Source organism: Nanorana parkeri, unplaced genomic scaffold, assembly GCF_000935625.1.
Source record: "Nanorana parkeri isolate BGI_ZX_2015 unplaced genomic scaffold, ASM93562v1 scaffold432, whole genome shotgun sequence".
In the NCBI taxonomy this organism is placed as follows: Eukaryota; Metazoa; Chordata; class Amphibia; order Anura; family Dicroglossidae; genus Nanorana; species Nanorana parkeri.
Window position 1 is genome coordinate 756,942 of NW_017306700.1, and position 22,248 is coordinate 779,189.

General features: G+C 45.1%; 1 protein-coding gene across 1 annotated transcript in view; it reads left to right on the top strand.

Moving 5' to 3' along the window:
- Nucleotides 1-22,248, top strand: part of SYN3 (synapsin III) — a 258,300-nt gene that overhangs the window by 47,916 nt on the left and 188,136 nt on the right. Inside the window, exons 2-3 of the mRNA XM_018560102.1 lie at nt 6,374-6,794; nt 16,532-16,589. Coding sequence (XP_018415604.1) covers nt 6,475-6,794; nt 16,532-16,589 — 378 coding nt within the window. The 5' untranslated portion in view covers nt 6,374-6,474. The remainder of the gene's footprint in view (nt 1-6,373; nt 6,795-16,531; nt 16,590-22,248) is intronic.

Below are 22,248 nucleotides of genomic sequence, written 5' to 3' on the forward strand. Positions count from 1 at the left end.
GGGCCCTGGAGTTCCGCCACTTGGTGGGGGCCCAGGACAGGAGGAAGGGGCCCCTGGTAACCACTGATTACCAGGATATTTATTATCCCGGTAACCGCTAATGTCCGTACCGGGACCTCTTCCTCCTGTCCTGGGCCCTACATGCTTCATGCTGCTCCCCTCACCTTGTTCTGGGCGCAGCGTGAAGTATGATCCAGCCGGCGCAGCAGCCAATGAGTGGGAGCGGTGTTATCCCCGCCCCCTCATCACACAGAACTGCTGCCGAATAGAGAGCTGCTGCGCACACGAAGAGAGATAGGGAGCTGGAACTATGAAGGTGACATGGGGTCCGGGAGCGGAAAGCTGGGGACATGAAGGGGGAGATGAGGGGAGGCTGGGGACATTAAAGAGGAGAGTGTTTTTTTTTTTCCTTGTCTCGGGGCCTCATGGATTCTTGCATCGGCGCCCTGAGTTCACTAGTTACGCCTCTGTATATAAGGAAGGCATTACAATCACAATACAATTCAAGACAAGATGGTAACTATAACATGTTTTAGGTACTGGGAGATAAAGGAGAGAGTTGCATACTTGTTATACAGAAGGCAGGGGAGCCATTGGAAGGACTTTAACAATATGACAATGCTCTTTTCTTGCAGCCAGGGGTAACCGTGGTTTGAACACTACAAACAACTGTATTGAAGCAGATACTAAATTGGGGTAGGCAGCCTTGGCACTCCAGTTGTTGTGGAACTGCAAGTCCCATGATGCATTGCAAGAGTCTGACAGCCACAGGCATGGCTACTATGATGGGATTTGCAATTGTGCAACAGCTGGAGCGCTGAGGTTGGCTACCAAGGACTACTTTCTGTAACTGCAGCCAGAAAGCAAGAGTTCCACAAAATATAAAAAATGGTATTTTAATGCAGCATATTGTCGATGGTTTTCCTACACAGTGAATAAATATAGCCAACATATAGGGGGGTGTTTAAGAAGAAGGCGCAGGCAACAGTTCAGCGCGTCTGGAATAGATCTCAACAACATTGTTATTATATCGCCACATGGAGGCCAAAGAGGAAACTGACCCTTTCAATGGAAAGGACACATTTTAAATCGGTTCCATCAATAGTATGAATATAATGATTATTATAATAATAATAATAATATGATGATGATTATTATTTTTCTTTAATTATCTTTTTTAAACTATTATTATTATTATTATTATTATTATAATACAGGATGTATATAGCGCTAACAGTTTGCGCAGCCCTTCACAATATCAGGGAAGACATTACAATCACAATACAATTCAAGACAAGATGGTAAGGAGGGCCCTGCCCTCGAGAGCTTACAATCTAAAAGGGAGGGGCCAGTGATACATGAGGAGGTAGCTGTGTGGGGATGGATTGTCTTAGAACGTGATGGTTGAGTGGTTAGTTTGAGGTGTGATAGACTTTCCTGAAGAGAGGAGTCTTAAGGGATCGCCTAAAGGCAGTCAGAGTGGGAGATAGACGGACAGGTTAGGGTAAAGAGTTCCAGAGGATGGGAGAGACTCTAGAGAAGTCCTGGAGGCGAGCATGGAAGGAGTTGACGAGGGAGCTGGAAAGCAGGAGGTCATTGGGAGAGCGGAGGGGACAGCTAGGGTGATACTCTGAGACAAGGTTGGAGATGTAGACGACAACAGTTTGAGCAGCACTTTACAATATAAGGAAGACATTACAGTTACAATACAATTCAAGACGAGATAGTTAGGAGGACCCTGCACATGAGCTTACAATCTAAAAGGGAGGGGCACATAATAAAATGTGTTTGTATGATATACAGTAAGAAAATGTTTGCGCATAATTTCCAACCACCTTCTTTATGACATATTTATTGTTTTTTTAAAGCTGTCCAGCCACTCTTACAGTACACGGGGCATTATAAAGTTCCCTTCATCATAAGGTCTCCTTCAGGCCAAGCTATCCAGGAAAAATGACAGTTACAGGGATTGGGACAGACCATAAGGCCCAGTTCACACTGAGCGATTTATCGCGCGATTTTTGCAGCGATATCGCTCATATTTCCACGCGATATCGCTCTATGTAGCTTCACCAATCCTGTTCACATCTCGTCGCTCAATATCGCTCAATATCGCTTGTAGCTCGTCGCTCCTACATGACCCTTTTTTTTAGCGATTTCGAGCGATATTGCTCCTGATTGCATACAGCCCAATAGGAAAAAGTTGCGCTCAATATCGCTCGTCGTGCAATATCGCTCAAAATCGCGCAAATGCTTGCATTAAGCAAGCTTGAATCGCGGCTAAATCCGCTCCAAAAAGGGTCCTGCGGTAGCGACACATGACACGCAGGACCCTTTGCCCCATTGAGAAGCATTGGAGAGCGATATCGCGCGGTAAATTGCCGCGATATCGCGGGAATTACCGCGCGATAAATCGCTCAATGTGAACGGGGTCTAAAATCTTTTTACCAAAATAAAAACAAAACTGTTGAATATGTGCTTAAAGAAAGGGTTACAAATGTTATTAAACCTTGCAGTGGTGCTGCCCCCGCCCTGCAAGGGTTAAGTGCTAGTTTTTACCTGGGGTTAAAAATAATAAAGTTATACTCACCCGATACCTGGAGACGGCTGGTTCTGACAGCGCTCCCTCCTGCCTGTCTCCTCCGCTGCAGAGATGAAATGTCGCTCAGCATCCTCACGTCCTATACACTGTGTATAGAAGATGATGACTCAGGGACTTTAGACTGCTGCAGAGAAGGGGGAGAGACGCTCCAGGGACCGGTCTAAAAGCTGATGGGCTTTTAGACAGGTCAGTATAACTTTTTTTTTTGCCCTGAGCAAAAAGGAGCTCTTAACCCTTGCAGTGCGGGGGTTCTTCTTAAAAAATGTTAGCCTGGAGTTGGGCTTTAATTTTCTTCTTTTGTCACTTACATAAAATTCATTTAAAACTACAAGTCCATCTAAGACTAACCGGTCCTCAGGGTGACAACAATGCTTTGTGATTTCACTACAGCACGAACAGTGTTGTCACCCTGTAAAGAAGTAAAAAAAAAAAATCCAATCTTCTGGCAAGATCAGCAAGCAATAAAATATATTACAGGTGGGATTCAGCGCCGTGCCATGGGTTGCGTTACAGAAAAAGTGATGTGAAATGTGTGATTTTAGGCACGTTAGGATGCGTTGAAAGCCCATTTATTGTGAATATGTTGCCTTAATGCAAAGACGTAAATGAGTCCTTAAAGTGACATTAAACCCTCAGATTTTTTAACATAAAACAATACTGTAATGTGCGCCTTACTGTAATCCATGGCTGTTTCACTTCTCTTTGCTGCTCTTCCTTTTAAATCTGTATCTGTTCTCATGCTGGGCAGAACTTCTGTTTTGCAGCAGACTGCCTTGTCTCTGGAATGGATACACGGTGTCTGTGTATACGTTTCTATGGGCTTGTAACCGGAGGCAGCACTACAGGAAGAGGCCCTGAGCTGAAAAGGGAAGTTCTCCCCCAGCATGAGAAGACATGAGGATTTAAAAGGAAGAGCAGCAAAGAGAAGGGAAACAACCATGAATTACAGTAAGGCACACATTACAGTATTGGTTTATGTTAAAAAATCTGAGGGTTTAATGTCACTTTAAGGATATGAACCGTACAGTGATGTAAATAAAGGATTCAGAGTGAGTTACGGTAATCAGCGGGGAACGCACCATCTTAGAACAGACACATGTTACATCCGCTATCAGGATGGAACAGAAATTCTGACTTTAATGTAATCCAGTTTTTGAAGCCGTGTAATGTTAGCTTAGCGTGGGAGGAGTGTTATTCTCTGTAACTAATTCCCAGCTCAGGAAATGTTACTGATGACGCTCAGCTTCCACTAAAGACCCTCTTGTCAGGAGCCTGGCACCGCGGATAAACATCCATCACAGGGAAGAAGCTTTTGCTTTCAGTTGATGACTTTCACAGATCTGCTATCTGGTGCTAAATAAAAGTGTGAACTGCTACAGAAGTACAATGTTGATCTGAGATCCACTCCGAGGAGTATTCCACCCCATGTGGCAAGATGGCGCTTGTGACTGCAGCGGACAGCACCGCCCAAAACAGCAAAAAGGATGAAAAGTCACCGATCAGCATTCCACACACTTATTTGTGGAACGTCACATTAGTCAAATAAAGCCGACATCTTGGGCACTCACATGTACCCTACCCAAGGAGACTTAGGAAGGTGACATAGGACGTCACAACATCACCTTAATAAAGAGACCCTGTGAGACCCCAAAAGGTCGGCTTTATCTGACTATTGTCATGTTACACAAATAAATGTGTGGAATCCTCTTTGGTGACTTTGGTGACTTTATTCATTTTTTAAAAGAGAACTAACATTTTTATCCCATAGTTCTCTTTAGGGTCACGGGAGGACATATACTAACATCCTCCTGTGACCCAAAACTCAGCATATAGCTGGCAAATGCCTGCTATATGCTGAGAGCGTCGCTGCCAGAACGGATCCCGACAATACTGTCGAGATCCACCCTACCGGCTGATTGACAGCTGGCTCTGCCTGTCTATGCCTGCTCCCTCCACCGTCTGTCCCTCCAGACAGCTTCAATGTCGCACGTCGGCTCTAACTCTGGGGTTGAGTGTAGTTCACTCACCCCATAGTTCTCCTTTAACTACTTGTTAAGGGAACCAATGCCAACTTTGTTATAAAAGTGCAGGGTCCTGGGCTGTCCTTACCTTGCGCCACTACTTGACATTACCTTGCATTTTGCCAATGCAGGACAACATTACAAAGTAATACAGCTACACTGATCTGAGTAAACATACTGGGGGAATTTATGGCAACTTTACACTTACATATTACTGAGCATGCATGCAATAATTCATTATAAAAAATATATCTGATGATGATATATCTAGTTCCGCATTTGCAACCGGGTCCTGGCGTTCCACCACTTTGGGGCCCGTGTAGTGCACCCTGCCGGACACCCTGTTTTGCTTTCTTGGCTACTCTGCCCCTCCTGCGGGCCCAGGACCAGCATCATGGGTGTTGGCGGGAAGCAGGGATGGATACCAGCAAACATCCATTTGATGTTCTCCTCCCCGCTGAATGGGGCCAGAAGTGAGGCTGATTGCATCACTTTCCGTACCTCAGCTGCAGGAGCCGGGGAAGAAGCTATCAGAGTGCAATCTGTGCTCCAAAAGCTTATTTGGAGTGGAAAGGTGACACAAGGGATCTAAATGACCCCTAATGTCACCTTAAAGAGAACCTGTCACCTCCAATGTGCTATCACATAAGGGGCTTGTAAGACCCTTTATGTGATAGTATTTAAGTAAAATAAATAAATAAATAGTATCTATTTACTCGTCATAACTTCACCTTTATTATTTTCTCGGGTATTATATTGTTTTTTGGGAAATTAAATTAACGTAAGTGTATTTTTTACTAAAATTTGGGGTTTTATAATGAGTTGTGCTAATGTAACGTATAAATTGGCAACTGCCACCATTTTATTCTTTAGGGTCTTTGCATAAATAATGTTTTGGGGGTTTGAAGTAATTTTTGAGGCCTAAAATGTGGATTATAACATGTGTTTAAAAATGCCTTGCAGTGAAAGGGTTAAAGAACGAGCACTATATTTAGGATTCCTAAATATGCTCATGCGACTGCTGCGACCCTGGTAGTTCCGCCAGTGATAGGAACATGCTTTACTGTGATTGCAGGATACATTTTGGTAACAATAGGATTAGTTACACCACCAGCAGCAGCCATTTACAACACTTGTTTATTGAAAATGGAAAAAAGTATCAGAATCATGCTTTTTTTAGATTGGGGGTGGGGGAGTGGGGGGATGTTGGGTGCCCTTCATAGTTTCTTGCATCAGGGCCCTGAGGTTTCTAATTACTCCTCTGATTTAGTACCTTGTGTCTTCAAACACAGTTACTCTATCATATAATATTATACCCATTATCCCACTGCTTTGAGATATCTGGGTGCACTGAGAAACATGAATACATCAAATACATAAAATGATCTACATCTATGGGAACCTCTATCCCGGACCTTAGTAGTATTTCTATAAAAGGTCATATATAATCTTGTTTTTGCTGAACTTTAAAGTAGGGAAACGGTTATGTTTTTGTCTGCAATTTTAAGGTCTAAAAAAGTTCTGAGGTTGTGATTAGACCACAGAATATACTTTTTAGGCTTGCGCAAACAGATAAGATAACACTGGACATGGGTAACTGCTCCTTTCAAGTCCACTTGGTCTGGGTTCTATCATGTGTTGACGTTAATTGCTCACTATCTCAACCTTTATGAATTATTCTCTGTTTTCCTCTCTGCTTTCAGTGCATTGATATGTTTTAGCTGACTCAACCTCTTTCTTTTCTCTACAGCACAAAGACTAGGAAAAGGTTTGGGAACCCAACTGGAAAGGTCCATCAGCTGACCCCCAAACAGTAGAAAGGCCTCCAAGTTTCCTCACTAAGCCACAGCCATGAATTTTCTACGTAGACGTCTCTCCGACAGCAGCTTTGTGGCCAACCTTCCCAATGGCTACATGATGGACCTTCAACGGCCAGACAATTCCACCAGTTCCCCTGTGTCCCCGGCCATGGAGAGGAAGCAACAGCAACATTCCCAGGTTCCATCTTCTTCTTCTGCACCAGGTTCCAGTCTCTTCAGTTCTTTCTCCAATGCAGTAAAGCAGACTACCCAGGCTGCCGCAGGTCTGGTAGAGCCGACCGGACCTCCGCCTCCTCCTGTGGTCCTAAAACCTAAGAATCTCCTGGTGATTGATGACCCACACACAGATTGGTAAGGAAAGGAACCTGTTTGCAACCAATCTCAGAATACATTAGCTAGTCATATATTAAAAAACAGATCAGCTTCATACTAAATCAGGGCTAGTCAAACTTTGGCCCTCCAGCTTTGGTGAAAATACAAATCCCATTAGGCAACCCCTGCCTTAAACCAATGATAGTTGGCTGCCAACCCAAGCCCCCACCCCCTGTCTGACAGCTGGACCACCTGCCACCTTCTGCCCGGCTAACAGCTCGAATGGCTGCTGCCTTCTGCCCAGCTGACAGCTCGGCCGGCCGCCGATCCCCCCTTCTCCTGGCTGCCTCAGGCGGCGAATAAGGTAGGAACGGCCCTGTTAGTCTTACCATATGTCAAGCATACCTTAAAGCAAATCTGTCATTAGATTAAAAACCTGAAAAGATCTCCCCGCAAATGGAAAAAAACTCACCTATTTTTAATTGCCCACACAGCCAGTCTTTAGTCCCTTTAAAGGTGCCCATACACCATACGATTATCGTTCGTAAAACGATTATGATCGGGTTTTTCGTACGATAATAGGCCAGTTGATGGGAAGTGAACGATCACAATTACTATACAACTGGCCGAATTTCCTCGATTGTTCAGACAGGAAACGGAACGAAAATCAATGGATTAGTGGAGGTTTTGTACGAAAGAAAATCGCAAGAAAAACACTGTATATGCGCAAACCAAAATGCGTTCTGTCTATCGACGAAATACTTTGAGTTAGTATTGCTAACGAGCAATAATTGAAATCTACATTGGTCTGTGCATGATGAGCTATTTGAGCTAGAATCGAGGGGTCTTGGCAGCAACGAAGATTTCCGATCGAAAATTGTAAGGTGTACGGCCACCTTAAGAGCTACTTTGTGTGAACAATCCGAGGCATCCAACACGTCTGTGTGTGTCATCTACCTGGTTCCCTGCTGAGTGACTGAAGTGGTTTAACCAGCCAGCTCCTACATCATTACTGTGTCCTATAGTGATGTAGGGGCCGGAAGAACAAACCAGAGAATGCAGAGGGGGACCCGGCCCCTGACAGTCCCAGACGTGTTGGATGCTGAAGATTCTTTGGGTGCCATAGATTATAAACAGAGTGAAGACCGGCAGTACATGTGGCATAATCGATGAGTAATAATACTTTTATTTTCGGGAATACCTTAGTTACAAGGTTTTATTCTAGTGACACGGCCAGTTTAAGGGCCATTTCAAGAAAAACTCAGGGCAGAGTGAAAATTAACCCTTGCAGTAGGGCTACCCCTGCACTGCAAGAGTTAAGTGCTTGTTTTGGTCCAGGGTCAAAAGATATGCTTGCCTGATCTTTTGTCCCGCGTGGCTCCCAGACCGGTCCGTGCAGCCTCTTCTCCCTCTAGCTCCGGCGGTCTAATGACCCATGAGTCATCACCTCTCATGCAATGTATTATATGTGAGGATGCCAAGGAACATTATTATTATTATAAAGGCTTTATATAGCACTTTACAATATAAGGCAGACAGTACAGTAACAATACAATTCAGGACAAGAAGGTAAGGAGGGCCCTGCCATTGGGGGCTTACACTCTAAAAGGGAGGGGCAATTGATACATGAGGAGGTAGCTGTGCGGGAATTAATTGTGTGAGAAAGTGATGGTTCAGTGGTTAGGTTGCGGTGGGATAGGCTTCCCTGAAGAGATGAGTCTTAAAAAGGGTTCGCCTAAAAGCAGCCAGAGCGGGAGATAGACGGACAGGTTGGGGTAAAGAGTTTGCCAGAGCGGAGGGGGAGAGAGGTGAATGCTCTCTGCAGCAGGAGCGAGGCTCAGGTTGAGTATGTCTTCTTTATTCAGTCTCCTAGAGAAAAACAAGCAGTTAACCCTTGCATTATGGTGGTAGCCCCACTGCAAGGGTTAATGTTTATTCTGCCCAGAGTTTTTCTTTACAGCCAGTGCAGCCTGATAAATCAGGACCACAGAGCCCTATGACACAGGCAGCGCTGTAATGAAAGCTGACAGCACTAGAGGGCAGCATTGTAACAGATATTATAGTCAGTTCACTGGTGTATTAGGTCATGACTTACGGTATTAACAGAGACATAAAATGCAAATCTGGAAGAATATTGGAAATCAGGATAGTGAGAGACGAACACAATTATATACCTTGTCTGATGCCAAATACACCTGTATAAAATAATGCATTATTTATCCTTTAAATCTTCTAATTTGGATGGCCCATACTTTTTGTGAATCAAAGCCTTCTTCCTGCACAGCTGTCCTTCTATGTCTGATGTACAATATGACCACTAAAATGCTTATAATGCTTTACTTATTTAGCCTGGAAGTGTACATCTTACTCAGCGTGCCATGGACTTACCCTGACAAATACAGGTGAAACTCGAATAATTAGAATATCGTGCAAAAGTAATTGCAGTAAGTGCTGCAAAAGGGGCCCAAACCAAGTACTGAGTACATATGCATGCTTGTACTTTTCAGAGGTCCGGTATTGTTCTATGTACAATCCTTGTTTTATTGATTGCATGTAATAATCTACTTTTTTGAGGCTGTGGATTTGGGGTTCTTGGGGTTTTCATGAGCTGTAAGCCATAATCATCACAATTATGACAAATCACGGCTTGAACTATCTTGCTTTGCATGTAATGAGTCTATCTCATATATTAGTTTCCCCTTTTAAGTTGTATTAGTGAAATAAATGAACTTTGCACGATATTCTAATTATTCGAGTTTCACCTGTATATCTGATACTAGGTCCACTTTATATCCACCCCAATAGGTGTTCCTTTTCAAGAGGCATAACTAATAGTGAATGGCTGTGATACATTGTGCCATGAATGTGATGTATGGTCCAATACCGTGTGTTGTGATGCAGTGAAAAAAAGGAGTGCATGCACTCCTTTTTTTCACCACACCACAACGCACAGCCTGCCATTTAAATGAATGCCTATGGAAAGCACCTAGTGCACGATACTACATACTACAGTAGGACCACTGTGCTATACTGCAGTGGCATCACTAGGGTGATACGGGAGGGAGCACACCGAGTGATATCATCAGAATGAATGTCAGTCATTTTGGTGTCACCCACTCTTAAAAGTCAGGCACTCGGTCATGAGCTTAGAGCCCAACACAGCATCATGAGAAAGCGGGGAGGGGGCATCCATCCATTGCCAGCATCCATCACGAAGATGGTCACCGGCGGTGAAGTACATGACCGCGCATGTGTGATGACGTCAATCACGTCATAATGTGTGCACGGCGCCCACACCAGGTAACACCCACCCCGGTGCAGCTGCTGCTATAGTGTGAACGTACCCTCACGCTCATTAGAAATTCAGTTTAATTTAGCTAAATACATTACAGATGTACAATGGCTTACAGTTTGTTTTCAAGAACAGCCACAGTGAGTCCCCCTTCCAGACTGTTACACCAAAGGACTCAAGTCATGACCAAGCACTGGCATATTTTTGACTTATGTCCTGGCTTATAAAATATAGTGGGCCCCAGACCGCTACTAACAGTGCGCCACTCGCAGAACCTTAGAGATGCACTAGTCCGCTCAGAATATAGGCCTAGTCCCCCTAAACATTTGTTGCTAGGATCAAATAGACCAAAGGAGATGTTCCCTTGTGGCAAATGCCAATTCTGCCCCTTCATTGATAAAACGAATGTTTATCTTTAACATAACTCAATTTGTGAACTGTGCAGTGGCGGAACTACCAGGGTCGCAGAGGTCGCGGCCGCGACCGGGCCCTGGAGTTCGGCCACTTGGAGGGGGCCCAGGACAGGAGGAAGAATATAGGAAAAACGAAACACCAACTGCGGTTGCGCATTGGTGAAAACTTGAGAGACATCAAGAAAAAAATATAATGAAAGTCCAATAGCCACACATTTTACTGAATTCCATGGAGGGCTACCAGATGGATTAAAAGTGAAAATCGTATATGCACTAAACTTATCCCCCCGGAGGGGAGATTTTGATACAATCCTATTACAAATGGAGAAGATGTGGATCGACTTGACACTATGATACCAATAGGCTTAAACAATTAGCTAAATCTTAAAGGAGAACTATGACATGAGTGATTTCCACTCACCTCATAGTTCTAGCCGAGCTGTGACAATGAGACTGTCACAGGTCGGCTCAGTAGATCGGGAGGTGAGCGAACACATACCGGGTTTGCTCACCTCTCGATCCTGTCACGGCTCTCTGCCGTGACAGGGGGAGGGGCTGGATTCCCCCCTCCCCACTCCGCCAGCGCTGACTGGCAGAACGGACGGGGGAGGGGGCGGGTACAGCTGGCTCTGCCTCTAGAAAGATGGGCGCAGCGAGCTGTCACTCACGCAGCTGGGCGGATCTCCACATCGATGTTGGGATCCGCTCCGGCTCTGGCGTCTCAGTATACCGCGAGCTGTAGCTCGCGGTATACTGAGCTTAGGGTAACGGGAGGACACTAGTTTGTGTCCTCCCGTTAACCTAAGGAGAACTATGGGGAAAAGCCCTAACCCCATAGTTCTTCTTTAATGTATTTCTCTGAGTCTTCCTATACTAAGAATGGGAATTTTCAGCTGGTATACGAACCCCCTATTATATTATACTGTAGAGACATCTATAGGTAATTGTTTGAGTTTTCTCCTATATGAATGTACTATATATATATATATAAATATATATATAACACTTTCTGCTACAATATGTGGGATTCTTTTTAAGATGTTTAGTGACATTTCTATGTTATACTTCCAATGCGAATGGACCTTCGTGATTAAGAGAATGAACGCCGTCAGGTGTGTACTGACTATATATTAGTCTCTCACCCTGCTTGCAAGTACGTCCTGATGAAGCCCCCGTGTGGGAGGGGCGAAACGCATAGACGTTGCATGGCTGCCGGTTTGGATGGCCTACAGACCTCTTACTTATGACTGAACTAACCAGACTAACAGCGGATCACTACTGCCAGATGGCCGGGAAACCTGTATATCTCCAAGGAGAGATCCAAGCCCCATGGCAATTTCTTTTTTTCTGTTTATATCTCCAAAGAGGGATCGATCACCGGACTTTTTAAACACTTTCAGAAGAAACTCTCAAATACATCTGAAGGATGATTCTGGTCCAAAGAAAAACGGCAAAAGGAAAGGAAATCCATGACAAACCTCACGGACAACCATCTGAGTGAGTAGTTTGGTTCATTATACACACAGACCTTCAAAGTACTACCTGAATATAAGATAGTTCCCCTTGGCTGTCATCTCCAGCCAAAAACGAATTTGTTTTCTTGGCGAGTATCCACATTGACCAGCCGCTTGCAACATCATTAAATATAGAGACTATGTAACGATAAACAGTGGACGCCAATCTGCACATAGAATGTTACTATGTTATCACTACTGAATCCTTCTTCAGCTGATTATCGGCAAGGCTGTGCTGTGAGAAGAGGGGATTGAAATACATATGTAGTTACCGGCCTTTCAGGATAATTAAAAGACACTCCGATCTCTCTGAATCTCTCGACTTTTAAATCGACTATAGGAACACTTGTTGTTGCTTTGTTGGCAAACATGGAGTTCACCGTCTGCCTTGTGGATATGTTCTACACTTGCTAAAATCTCCAGCCAGACGGGGCCCGGCTGTCCACCTCCTTTATCATTTAACCCCAAGAGGGATCATCACCCAAAGTTTCATTTTATCCCGTACGCATATTTAATCTCTACCCGCTGGTTTATATCAGGTTATCCATGTTCATTATATTGTAGGCCAATCATCCTACCTGCCCACATGGTCTTAGTTTTGTAAATGTTATGTATTGGGTTTAATTGTCTTTGCTAGTGTATTGGTGGCTGTGTTTTTGCCTTTTTATATACTCATAATACATTCTTTTTTTTACAACACTACACTTTGGGTCTGTCCCGATCTATTGACAACCGCTTTTTTGACGTGCTATCCTTTATAGTCAGTCAAGCTCCCCCTTTTCACACACCAAAGGACTCCCTGTGTTGAAGCAGTGGTCTCTCTGTAGAAGTCAGATATACCCCCTGCTGAGTTAGAGCTACAGCTCTCCAACCAGCAAAGCACATGCTCCCTGCTGATTGGAAAATCCTGGCTCTGATTCAGAGGGGGCATATTGCACCTCTGCAGAGATACAACTGCTTCCATACAGAGAGCAAGGGTCTTTCTCTGCAGCATGCTGGCAGGGTACAGCCTTTTCTACATAAGCTGTGGCTGCCTTCTAAAAAAACATGACACTTAGAACACCTTTACTTTTGATGCACCTGGAATGTACTTAGCTGGTTTCATCTCAAAGCTCAGTTGTACTTTAAACAATGTATATTTTGTTGGTGCCGACCAAGGTAGGCTTCTGTAACTGCGCTAAAGTGTGTCTTTTGCCAAGGTCGTCTCTGCCTGTGCTACAAGTCGCCCCTCTTATCCATCCCAGTAATTCGGAATGCCAAATTTGAAGTAAGCCCCTCTCTCAGGTTTTACAAATGTAACGGAGATAATGCGGAGATCGAGGATTAGGAAACAACAATTCTCGGTGATCTTAAGCAACCACAGACGAGAAGAAAGGCTGAATCCGTTATGAACGGTGTCGCTATGCAATGCCTCTGACCCACAGAGCAGCCCAGATGGCTGCAGAACATTCTTCTATCTTTGCTCGCCATCTCCCAGGCAGTGCGCCTCTCGCTGCTGTCTGGCACCCTTTATCTGCACACAAAAGCCCTGATACAGTAGGGCCTTGTCCCCCCGGATCCTCCGGCCGCTGATACCGGGGGATGCTCGCAGTGGGTGACACTCTTCTCTGTCCCCGGTCATTATTGCAGCGCAGACATCAGCCAGACGTGACGTATCTCTGCATCGTTCCCACAAACGGCGCTTGGTGAGACGGACGGACATGATCTACATACACAGCAGCCTCCGCACTGAGGGGTCATACAATCCCCGGCCAAAATAAGTCAACGTACAAAAGAAAAAGAATCCTTTTTATTCCCATGGGGGATTTTCTTTTTTGTTAGTGTCACCAGAGAGAAATCCTTCTCATGTACCCCATAAGGAGACGAGAGGAATCACACACACACACATCAACAGGCATCTCCGCTGCGAGATTTTATCTAAAAACAGAAATTGGATTTAAAGGAAATGCACATTTATGGTTTTGTAATTCTATGTGTGAATGTGAGCAGCTTAAAGCTGAACTCCGGGAAGATATAAAAGAGACAAATCAATGCAGCTCTGTACTCAGTCATACACCAATAAAGCGAATGTCAAGGCAAACAAAACACCAAAACATATGCAGTTCATCTCTATAATCCATGCACATCTCCTCATGTTTTATCGCTGTAAAAAACCTGCAAGATACCTTTTGATATAAAAGAAATGTGCTCAGGGTTTTAAGCGCTGTTGTGGGCTGACACACAGCATTTTTGCACACTGAATGGTGACAGCCCTGCCCAGTGTCTTTTGCTAAACTGCTGCACCTGTACAATACAGCCCCATAGACTTCTATGGCACCATTTCTGATGATCTATGGTCTCAGGACACAGAGATCCATTGGGCAATAATGATCAGGCATGACCAGGACAGTGAAGACTGTTGTAAATAGTGGAACTGGATCAAGGTATGTATGCAAGTGTAGAGGGGAAGGGTGGGTTAGGTTAGGTCAGGGGAAGGGGCAAAAGGGATCAATGTCCTTTGTTTTAAAGTGCACTTAGCCTTTAACTGTTCCCTTCCCCTGCAGCACATACTCACTGTTCCTTCCCTCCCCTGCCATTCCATTCAGGGTATATGGGCAAATGCAGGGCTTTAACAACAGATCACGGGGCCCCATATAAAAAATGTGATGTGCCCCCTGATGACCTCTCTCAGCTGTGAGTAACAATGCCGAGATACAAAAGACTCCTCTTGTGCCCCTGAATTTGTCTATACACTGTAGACCCTACAGGGGATTACAGTTGTCAACTGCAACCACTCCAACCCTTAATGACACAGTACTGTATATCTTCACATGTTCTATGTATAATTTGCCTCAACAACCTAATGGGGCCCTTTCCACCCCCAGGCCCCATAGCATTCACCTGGGCTGCTATGGCTATAGTTAAGCCACTGGGCAAATGTTACCATATACCAGAGCAGAATATATTGGAGATGCCATGTATAGATAATCCAGGTACTTTGGGAAACAATAGTAATTGGACAATGGAGTCCCAATCTGATTAGTCATGTTGTACCCCTAAAAAGCTTTCTGGGCTTTTCATGTTTTGGCTCATAGACATTGGATTGGTTACGTAATCCTTCTGCATTGTTATTGTCCATTCAGCTGTAGCCAGGTACCCCCGTACTGACACATCTTACCTCCTGGTTTTATCTTACCCTTACTGTCTCTAAAGCAGGGGTGGAGAACCTCCGGCTTTCCAGCTGTGGTGAAACTACAAATCCCATGATGCATCTGTCTCTGGGAGTCATGCCTGTGGCTGTGAGAATCTTGCAATGGCTCATGGGATTTGTAGTTTCACCACAGCTGGAGGGCCAGAGGTCCCCCACCCCTGCTTTGTAGTAAGTAAAACCCCCAAAACAGGGTTCAGCTAATGCTGGAGATAGCTGGCATCAGGAAGTATGGGCTGTCTTAGCCCTGGTTCACACCTAGGTGGCACCATTTTTCGTGTGTTTTGATTGCCAGCTCATAAACCATTGAGGGCAATGGAAGAACGCACATGAAAATGTGCAACATGCTTCTATTGCGTGTTTTTGGGCATTTCCAATGAAGTCTATGGGGAGGAAAAGTGTTTTTAACTGCCCAAACAAGCTCCTGTATCTTTTCAGGTGTATGTTTTTTCCTGCTAGGGGTTTGCTTGCTCAGGTGTGAACCAAGGTCATTGAAAATCATGAGATTTCTTGTGGTGGGCAGTTAAAAGCGCTTTTCGAACTGCTCAAAAACTCCTAGGTGTGAACCAGGGCTTATCAGTTCGGCATTGTCTAAATGCCAAGTTGCAATCCAGGACATGGAGATAGGACTGGGCCCTTTACTTGAACAAATCGCACAGGTAGGGTTGCCACCCTTTGTTCAAGTGAAACCCGAACATTCTAGCGACGCAGGGACATTTTTTTCTTGGAAGAATGAGTCGTGGCTTATTCATATGTAAGTAGCACCACCCATTCATATGTGAATATCAAAGCTGAGACTATTTTCAGTGGGGGGCCATTAGCCCCTATCTTAGTTTTGGTTGCCCCTGCCTGCGTGACATCTAGTGTCCGGGTTTCTGCTGCCATGAAACCCGAACACAGCATTCAAAACCCGAACTGTCCAGGTGAATCCTGGACAGGTGGCAAACCTACGCACAGGTGATCTTTTCATCCGTTTCACTTGCTTTGTTACAATGTAGTATTTCTGTCTGGCAGGTCTAAGTTTTCACATATACAACCTAACAGAGAGCCGCCCAGACCTTTAGCAAAGTGAGTAATAGTTTTATGGAAGAAAACATTTTTTGTCCTTTTTTTTTTTTTAAACTTTCAAAGATGGCCAGCTGCAGAGTTTAAAGGCTGGCAGGACGGGAGAAGGAAACAAGCTGTCACATTTGCCCCCACCAGTATCCTTACATGTGATGTAGGAGCACGTTCTGGAATATAAACTGGTCCCTTTAAACCTGCGGTTACATAACATTTCTCTGTAATCTATCACCGCGCTGGCAATGAACATGACTTCAACAGGACAAGGAAGCCAGGCTAATGTTTATCTGTCGTTTCCTTCCCGGCAGGGCCAAGTATTTCAGAGGCAAGAAAGTGAACATGGAGTATGAAATTCGGGTGGAGCAGGTGAGTGTTGCTCAGATCACATGCAGCTGCGCTAATCTGCACAGACACTCAAAGAGAGATTTATAAACCACAGCGGGTCCATTTATAAGGAAAAGTTTTCATGATTAATGATAGAAAAGTTAAAGCCCAACTCCAGAAAAACGTTTTAATACTTAGATTTTTGAAGGGTTAGAACCTCTGTCTGGGCCTATTTACTTATTTGCCACGCGGCAACACGCGTTATGTCATGCGCTATCGTGCGTTACCTTAAGGAAGAACTCTGGGCAAAACTTTTAGTAACCCTTGCAGTGGGGCTACCCCTGCGCTGCAAGTGTTAACCGCTTGTTTCGTCTAGGTGCTAAAAGAAAAACGTTATACTCACCCGATTCTTAGAGCGGTCCCTGGAGCCTCTCGACCCCTCCTCTGCAGAGGTCTAAGGACCCTCGAGTCATCTCATCTAATATACTGTGTATAGGACGTGAGGAGACCGAGTAACTTACCATCGCTGCAACGTAGGAGGAGAGAAGCTGGAGGGACCAGCCTAGGACCAAGACGGTTTCGAGGATTGGGTGAACCTTTTTATTTTAGCACCTAGGCGAAAAGAAGTCATTAACCCTTTCAGTGTGGGGGTAGCCCCATTACAAGGGTTTATAAAAACTTTGCCCAGAGTTGTACTTTAAGACCAATTGCCAATTGACTCAATTGTGTTAAAAATCAGCCCTGATGCTTTTTTCTAACTCAGCGCACCACTACACTACTGTGCACGGCAGCACTCTACAATGCAGGTGCGTTGGGGTTTCACACAAAATGAATGGCACTGCAACGCAGCAGGACATTAGATGTGTTACCATAATGTGCAAGTGCAAATGTGAGAGTTCCCTCAGAGTTCTATTTTAATGTCCCTATTTGCCCAATGGGGAAAAGGGGAATATAAAGGCTTGTTTTGTTTGTTTTTTATTTTGCTCAAAGTACATGAACCTTCTGATAAACAGGATTGAAGGCGGGTTTTCAAACATGTCCGTAAGTTTAAAGTCGTGCGACCTTACAGTAGTAGAGGTCGCACGGCTTCCACACACCTTACGATCATCGTACGATCGCGGGATTTCCCGCGATTATCGTACGATAATCGTAAGGTGTGTGGGGACCCTAAGGGAAGTCAGGTACTACCAGGGGGGACAATTGCCAATGCAAAAATATATAAAAATATAAAAAAACACACACAAACAAAAAATTAGTATCTCTCCTTAACACGTCCAACACACATTGACAATATGGCAGCTGGGAGCCCACCGTTTTATAGAATGGGGGCTGGGTTATCCATTCCTTCAAATGATTGGCTCTGGTGACTCAGCTGACCATGGGCAAAGGCTATGTACAGCATTTAGGTTTGAGCTCAGGTTTGAACCAAACGTGGTCTGACCCTGACACACAGAAATGTCATGGGCCACCTGCCCAATCAGCTGTGGGCTGGGGCATTCTCCGCCTGGCATCTGCACATAAACAAAGGGGCGCAACGCTAGTGCTGATGTCATTGACCTTATATAACCATGTGGCCATATAAGGTCAATGACATCACTGCATCCCACTCTTGCTTTTGAGCAGCTGAGGGTGGGTAATTTCCCAGTCACAGATGATTGGGCAGCAGTGGAAGGAGCTTCCTTCAGGTTTGGAGATGCTCCTTCTATAGAAGGCTCATCCCTTACTGCATTATACTATAGGTTGCCCCTTATTTCTGATGGCCAACATGTAAAGCTTTTGTCCAAAACTTCACAAATCCAGGTTATTGCAAACACATGGTCGTGATGAACCTGAACCTCATCCCTCATGTGAGGTTTATTTTGCTTTTTGTGCTTGTCTATCCCTATGGTTGGCCATACACTGTTAGAATTTCGGCCAATAAAAGATGTTTGCTGAAGCTCAATTGACTTTTGTCAATTGAGCCGGGCCTAAAATGTTCAGCCAAACGGTGACTGCAACGAACCAGCTGCAGACAAGGTTTATGTATTCTGACATCGGCAGGCACTGGCTGTCAGAATACAGTAGCGGCAGCAGGAGATTTGGCCATTTGCACTGTTTAGCGTGGACGGGGAAATCTGTTAGTCTAAGGTCATCTTAAGACTCCGAGAGACGTCCCAGTGGAGTTACAAATAGCAACTTTTCCACTAACATGAAGAGTTTTGGCTGGAGTTGTGTAACATTCTGTTCAAACTAAATTCTCTGGTGGATATCATTTTTACTGGCTTTGGCTCTAAAATCTACATTGAGGGTAGTCCTCAGGCAAAGGTATAAATGTCGCCTTTAAACTGACACATGCAACCCGTGCATAGGTTCTAATTTAATTCTGTGCAGCTAGCTGACCCTCTACCCCAGGGGTGGGCAACTCCGGCCCTCCAGCTGTGCTTTAACTACAAATGCCTCTGCCACCTGGAGTCATGTATGTAACTGTCAGGCTTGCAATGCCTCATGGGACTTGTAGTTCCACAACAGCTGAAGGGCCAGAGTTTCCCACCCCTGCCCCAGCCTAATCTAGCAAATTTGTTGAACTTGTGATGATGTTCTGAATGGTAATGAACATGAAATTGTGAAGAATGTAAGGCAGTGTGTTTGCAGACATCACCCACTTAACCAATCATTTATGAGGGGAAAGGTTTTACAGCACAGAAACATGTAACAGGAGGGTGCAGTGTGTTCAGAAACTATGTACAATGACACCACCATAGCTATGATACATAATTTTACAATGGATGGGGATTAATACGTTAGCACTGTTGTATTGGATATAATTAGCGGTTCTGATGTGGTTTTTTTTTTTTAAATGTATGTGGTAAAACCTGAAATCCAGGAAGGTATAAAATACACAATTTAATCTAGTAATGGAATTGCTAACAAAAAAAAATAAAATTAGAGAGCAAGGGGCTGCACAAGAGTGGCTCTGTGCTGTCCATCTATAACAGGAAGCTTCTTGTCAGGTGCAGAGTGAATCACAGGCTGGGGGCTGGTCCCAGAGTAGTCCCGTTATTTGACTGCTGCACAGAGGTCTCATGGAGTACAGGACCTGGCTGTGCAGTCCACCTAAAGGTGCCCATACACTGTACGATTCTCGTACGAGAATCGTGGGAAATCCCGCGATCGTACGAGAATCGTACAGTGTATGGAAGGCGTGCAACCGTTTCTACTGTACGGTCGCACGTCTTCCATCGAACAAGCAGGCTGGAAAACCCGCCGGGAATCGTACGATTCTCGGCGAGTTAGTGGCCTGCTTGTTCGACAACTGACGAACGGGCCGGTGTGCGCACGCGCACACTGCTCGTTTGCCGTCATCGCAAGCCCGCCCCCATGATCGCATGTACGATCTGCCTGTCCAAGATGGGCAGATCGTACGTTTTTTTAATCCCTTTACAACCATCGCAAGACTAAAGTCTTGCGATGGTTGTAGAGGGTATGGCCACCTTTAAGGTGGCCATACATACCTGGCCATACCTTTTAAGGTGGCCATACACTCTACAACCATCGCAAGACTTTAGTCTTGCGATGGTTGTAAAGGGATTAAAAAAACGTACGATCTGCCTATCTTGGACAGGCAGATCGTACATGCGATCATGGGGGCGGGCTTGCGATGATCGAGAGTGCGATCTGCCTGTCCAAGATAGGCAGATCGTACGTTTTTTTAATCCCTTTACAACCATCGCAAGACTAAAGTCTTGCGATGGTTGTAGAGTGTATGGCCACCTTTAAGGTGGCCATACATACCTGGCCATACCTTTTAAGGTGGCCATACACTCTACAACCATCGCAAGACTTTAGTCTTGCGATGGTTGTAAAGGGATTAAAAAAACGTACGATCTGCCTATCTTGGACAGGCAGATCGCACTCTCGATCATCGCAAGCCCGCCCCCCTGAGGGGCGGGCTTCCGATGACCGCAATGCTGAACGGGCAGTGTGCGCGTGCGCACACCGGCCCGTTCAGCATTTATCTTCCGAGCACCGTTCTAACCAGCCGAGAATCGTACGATTCCCGGCTGGTTTTCGAACATGCTGGTTCGACAGAAGACGTGCGACCGTACAGTAGAAACGGTCGCACGTCTCCGTTCACACTGCTCGATTATCGTACGAAAAACCGATCGCATACGATTATCGTACGATAATCGTGCAGTGTATGGGCACCTTTAGACAGGAAGCTTCCTGACAGGTGCAAAGAGCAGAGTGATGATCTCTTGAGTGGGCCCCACTATCTAATTATCCAATCACAGGCTGCAGGTTGATTCCAAACTAGGCTGTGTTGTTTGATTGCTGCAGAGAGGACGGACTGAGTACAGGACCTGGGTGTGCTGTTTATCTAAAGGTGCCCATACACCTTACGACCATCGCAAGACTTTTGTCTTGCGATGGTCGTAAGCTTATTAAAAGCTTGTATGTTCGCCCATCTTGGACAGGCAGATCGTACTTGCGATCATCGAAAATGCCCACAATGAGGTGCCGGCTTCTGATCACTGCAAACAGGCAGTGTGCGCGTGCGCACACTGGCCCATTCGGCAGTTGTCGAACAAGCAGGCCACTAACCCGCCGAGAATCGTACGAATCGTGCAGTGTATGGGCTCCTTAAAGGTGGCCATACACTTTACAACCATCGCAAGACTGAGGTCTTGCGATGGTTGTAAAGTAATTAAAAAAACGTACGATCTGCCTGTCCAAGATGGGCAGATCGTACGTTTTTTTAATTACTTTACAACCATCGCAAGACTGAGGTCTTGCGATGGTTGTAAAGTAATTAAAAAAACGTACGATCTGCCTGTCCAAGATGGGCAGATCGTACGTTTTTTAAAGTACTTTACAGGGTTGTAGAGTGTATGGGCACCTTAAAACAGGAAGCTCCCTGACAGGTGCAAAGTGATCATCTCATTGGTGTGCCCCACTAATTATCCAATCACAGGCTGGGGGCTGGTCTTAGACTAGGCTGTGTTGTTTGACTACTGCAGAGAGGTCTCATGCAGTACAGGACCTGGCTGTGCTGTCTGGCAGGGGTGTCTGAATCAGAAGACTGGCCGAATGAAATGACATATGAATGTATGTGAATTTCTGCTGTTTGTATTGAGTTTGGACACTCCCAGCACAATTTCAGGGCTGCTGGTGGCTTAAATCTACAGGTTGTAACTACAAAAAGAGGGGGAAAAAAAGCATACCACGTATCCACCAAGCAGTGCGACCGTTTAGGTCCCAGGAAGGCAGAGAAAATTCCAGCCTCGGGTAGAGCCGACGCTCACTAGCAGTGGGAAAAGTTCACATCTCACAAAGCCGCTTCTCAAAGCAGTGTGACAAAAAAGTGCTTTCTGACCCTTTTGTGTTGCGGTGCCAAAAAGCATAGTCGCATTGACTGAGCGCACAATGCCCTGACGCTCTCCCCCTGCCAATTCCAGTCACAACTCATTGAGGGCGACCCGCTTGCCAGCAACGTACTTTGGGGAAGAAAGAATTTGTCTTGGCACCGAGCTGACGAAAATGGCTTTATTTTTCTGGCCTGCTTACTGTAGAAATAATCCGCGTTTAAAGATCCGTGACACCCAGCGCAAAGAGCGGAACGGAAAGCCACTTCCAAGTCCTTTTTGGTTCTGGACGCCTCTGCTCCCCCTACATACTGCTGCAGAGTTCATGTCAGAATCGTCACACTCAGTGGAAAATTAAA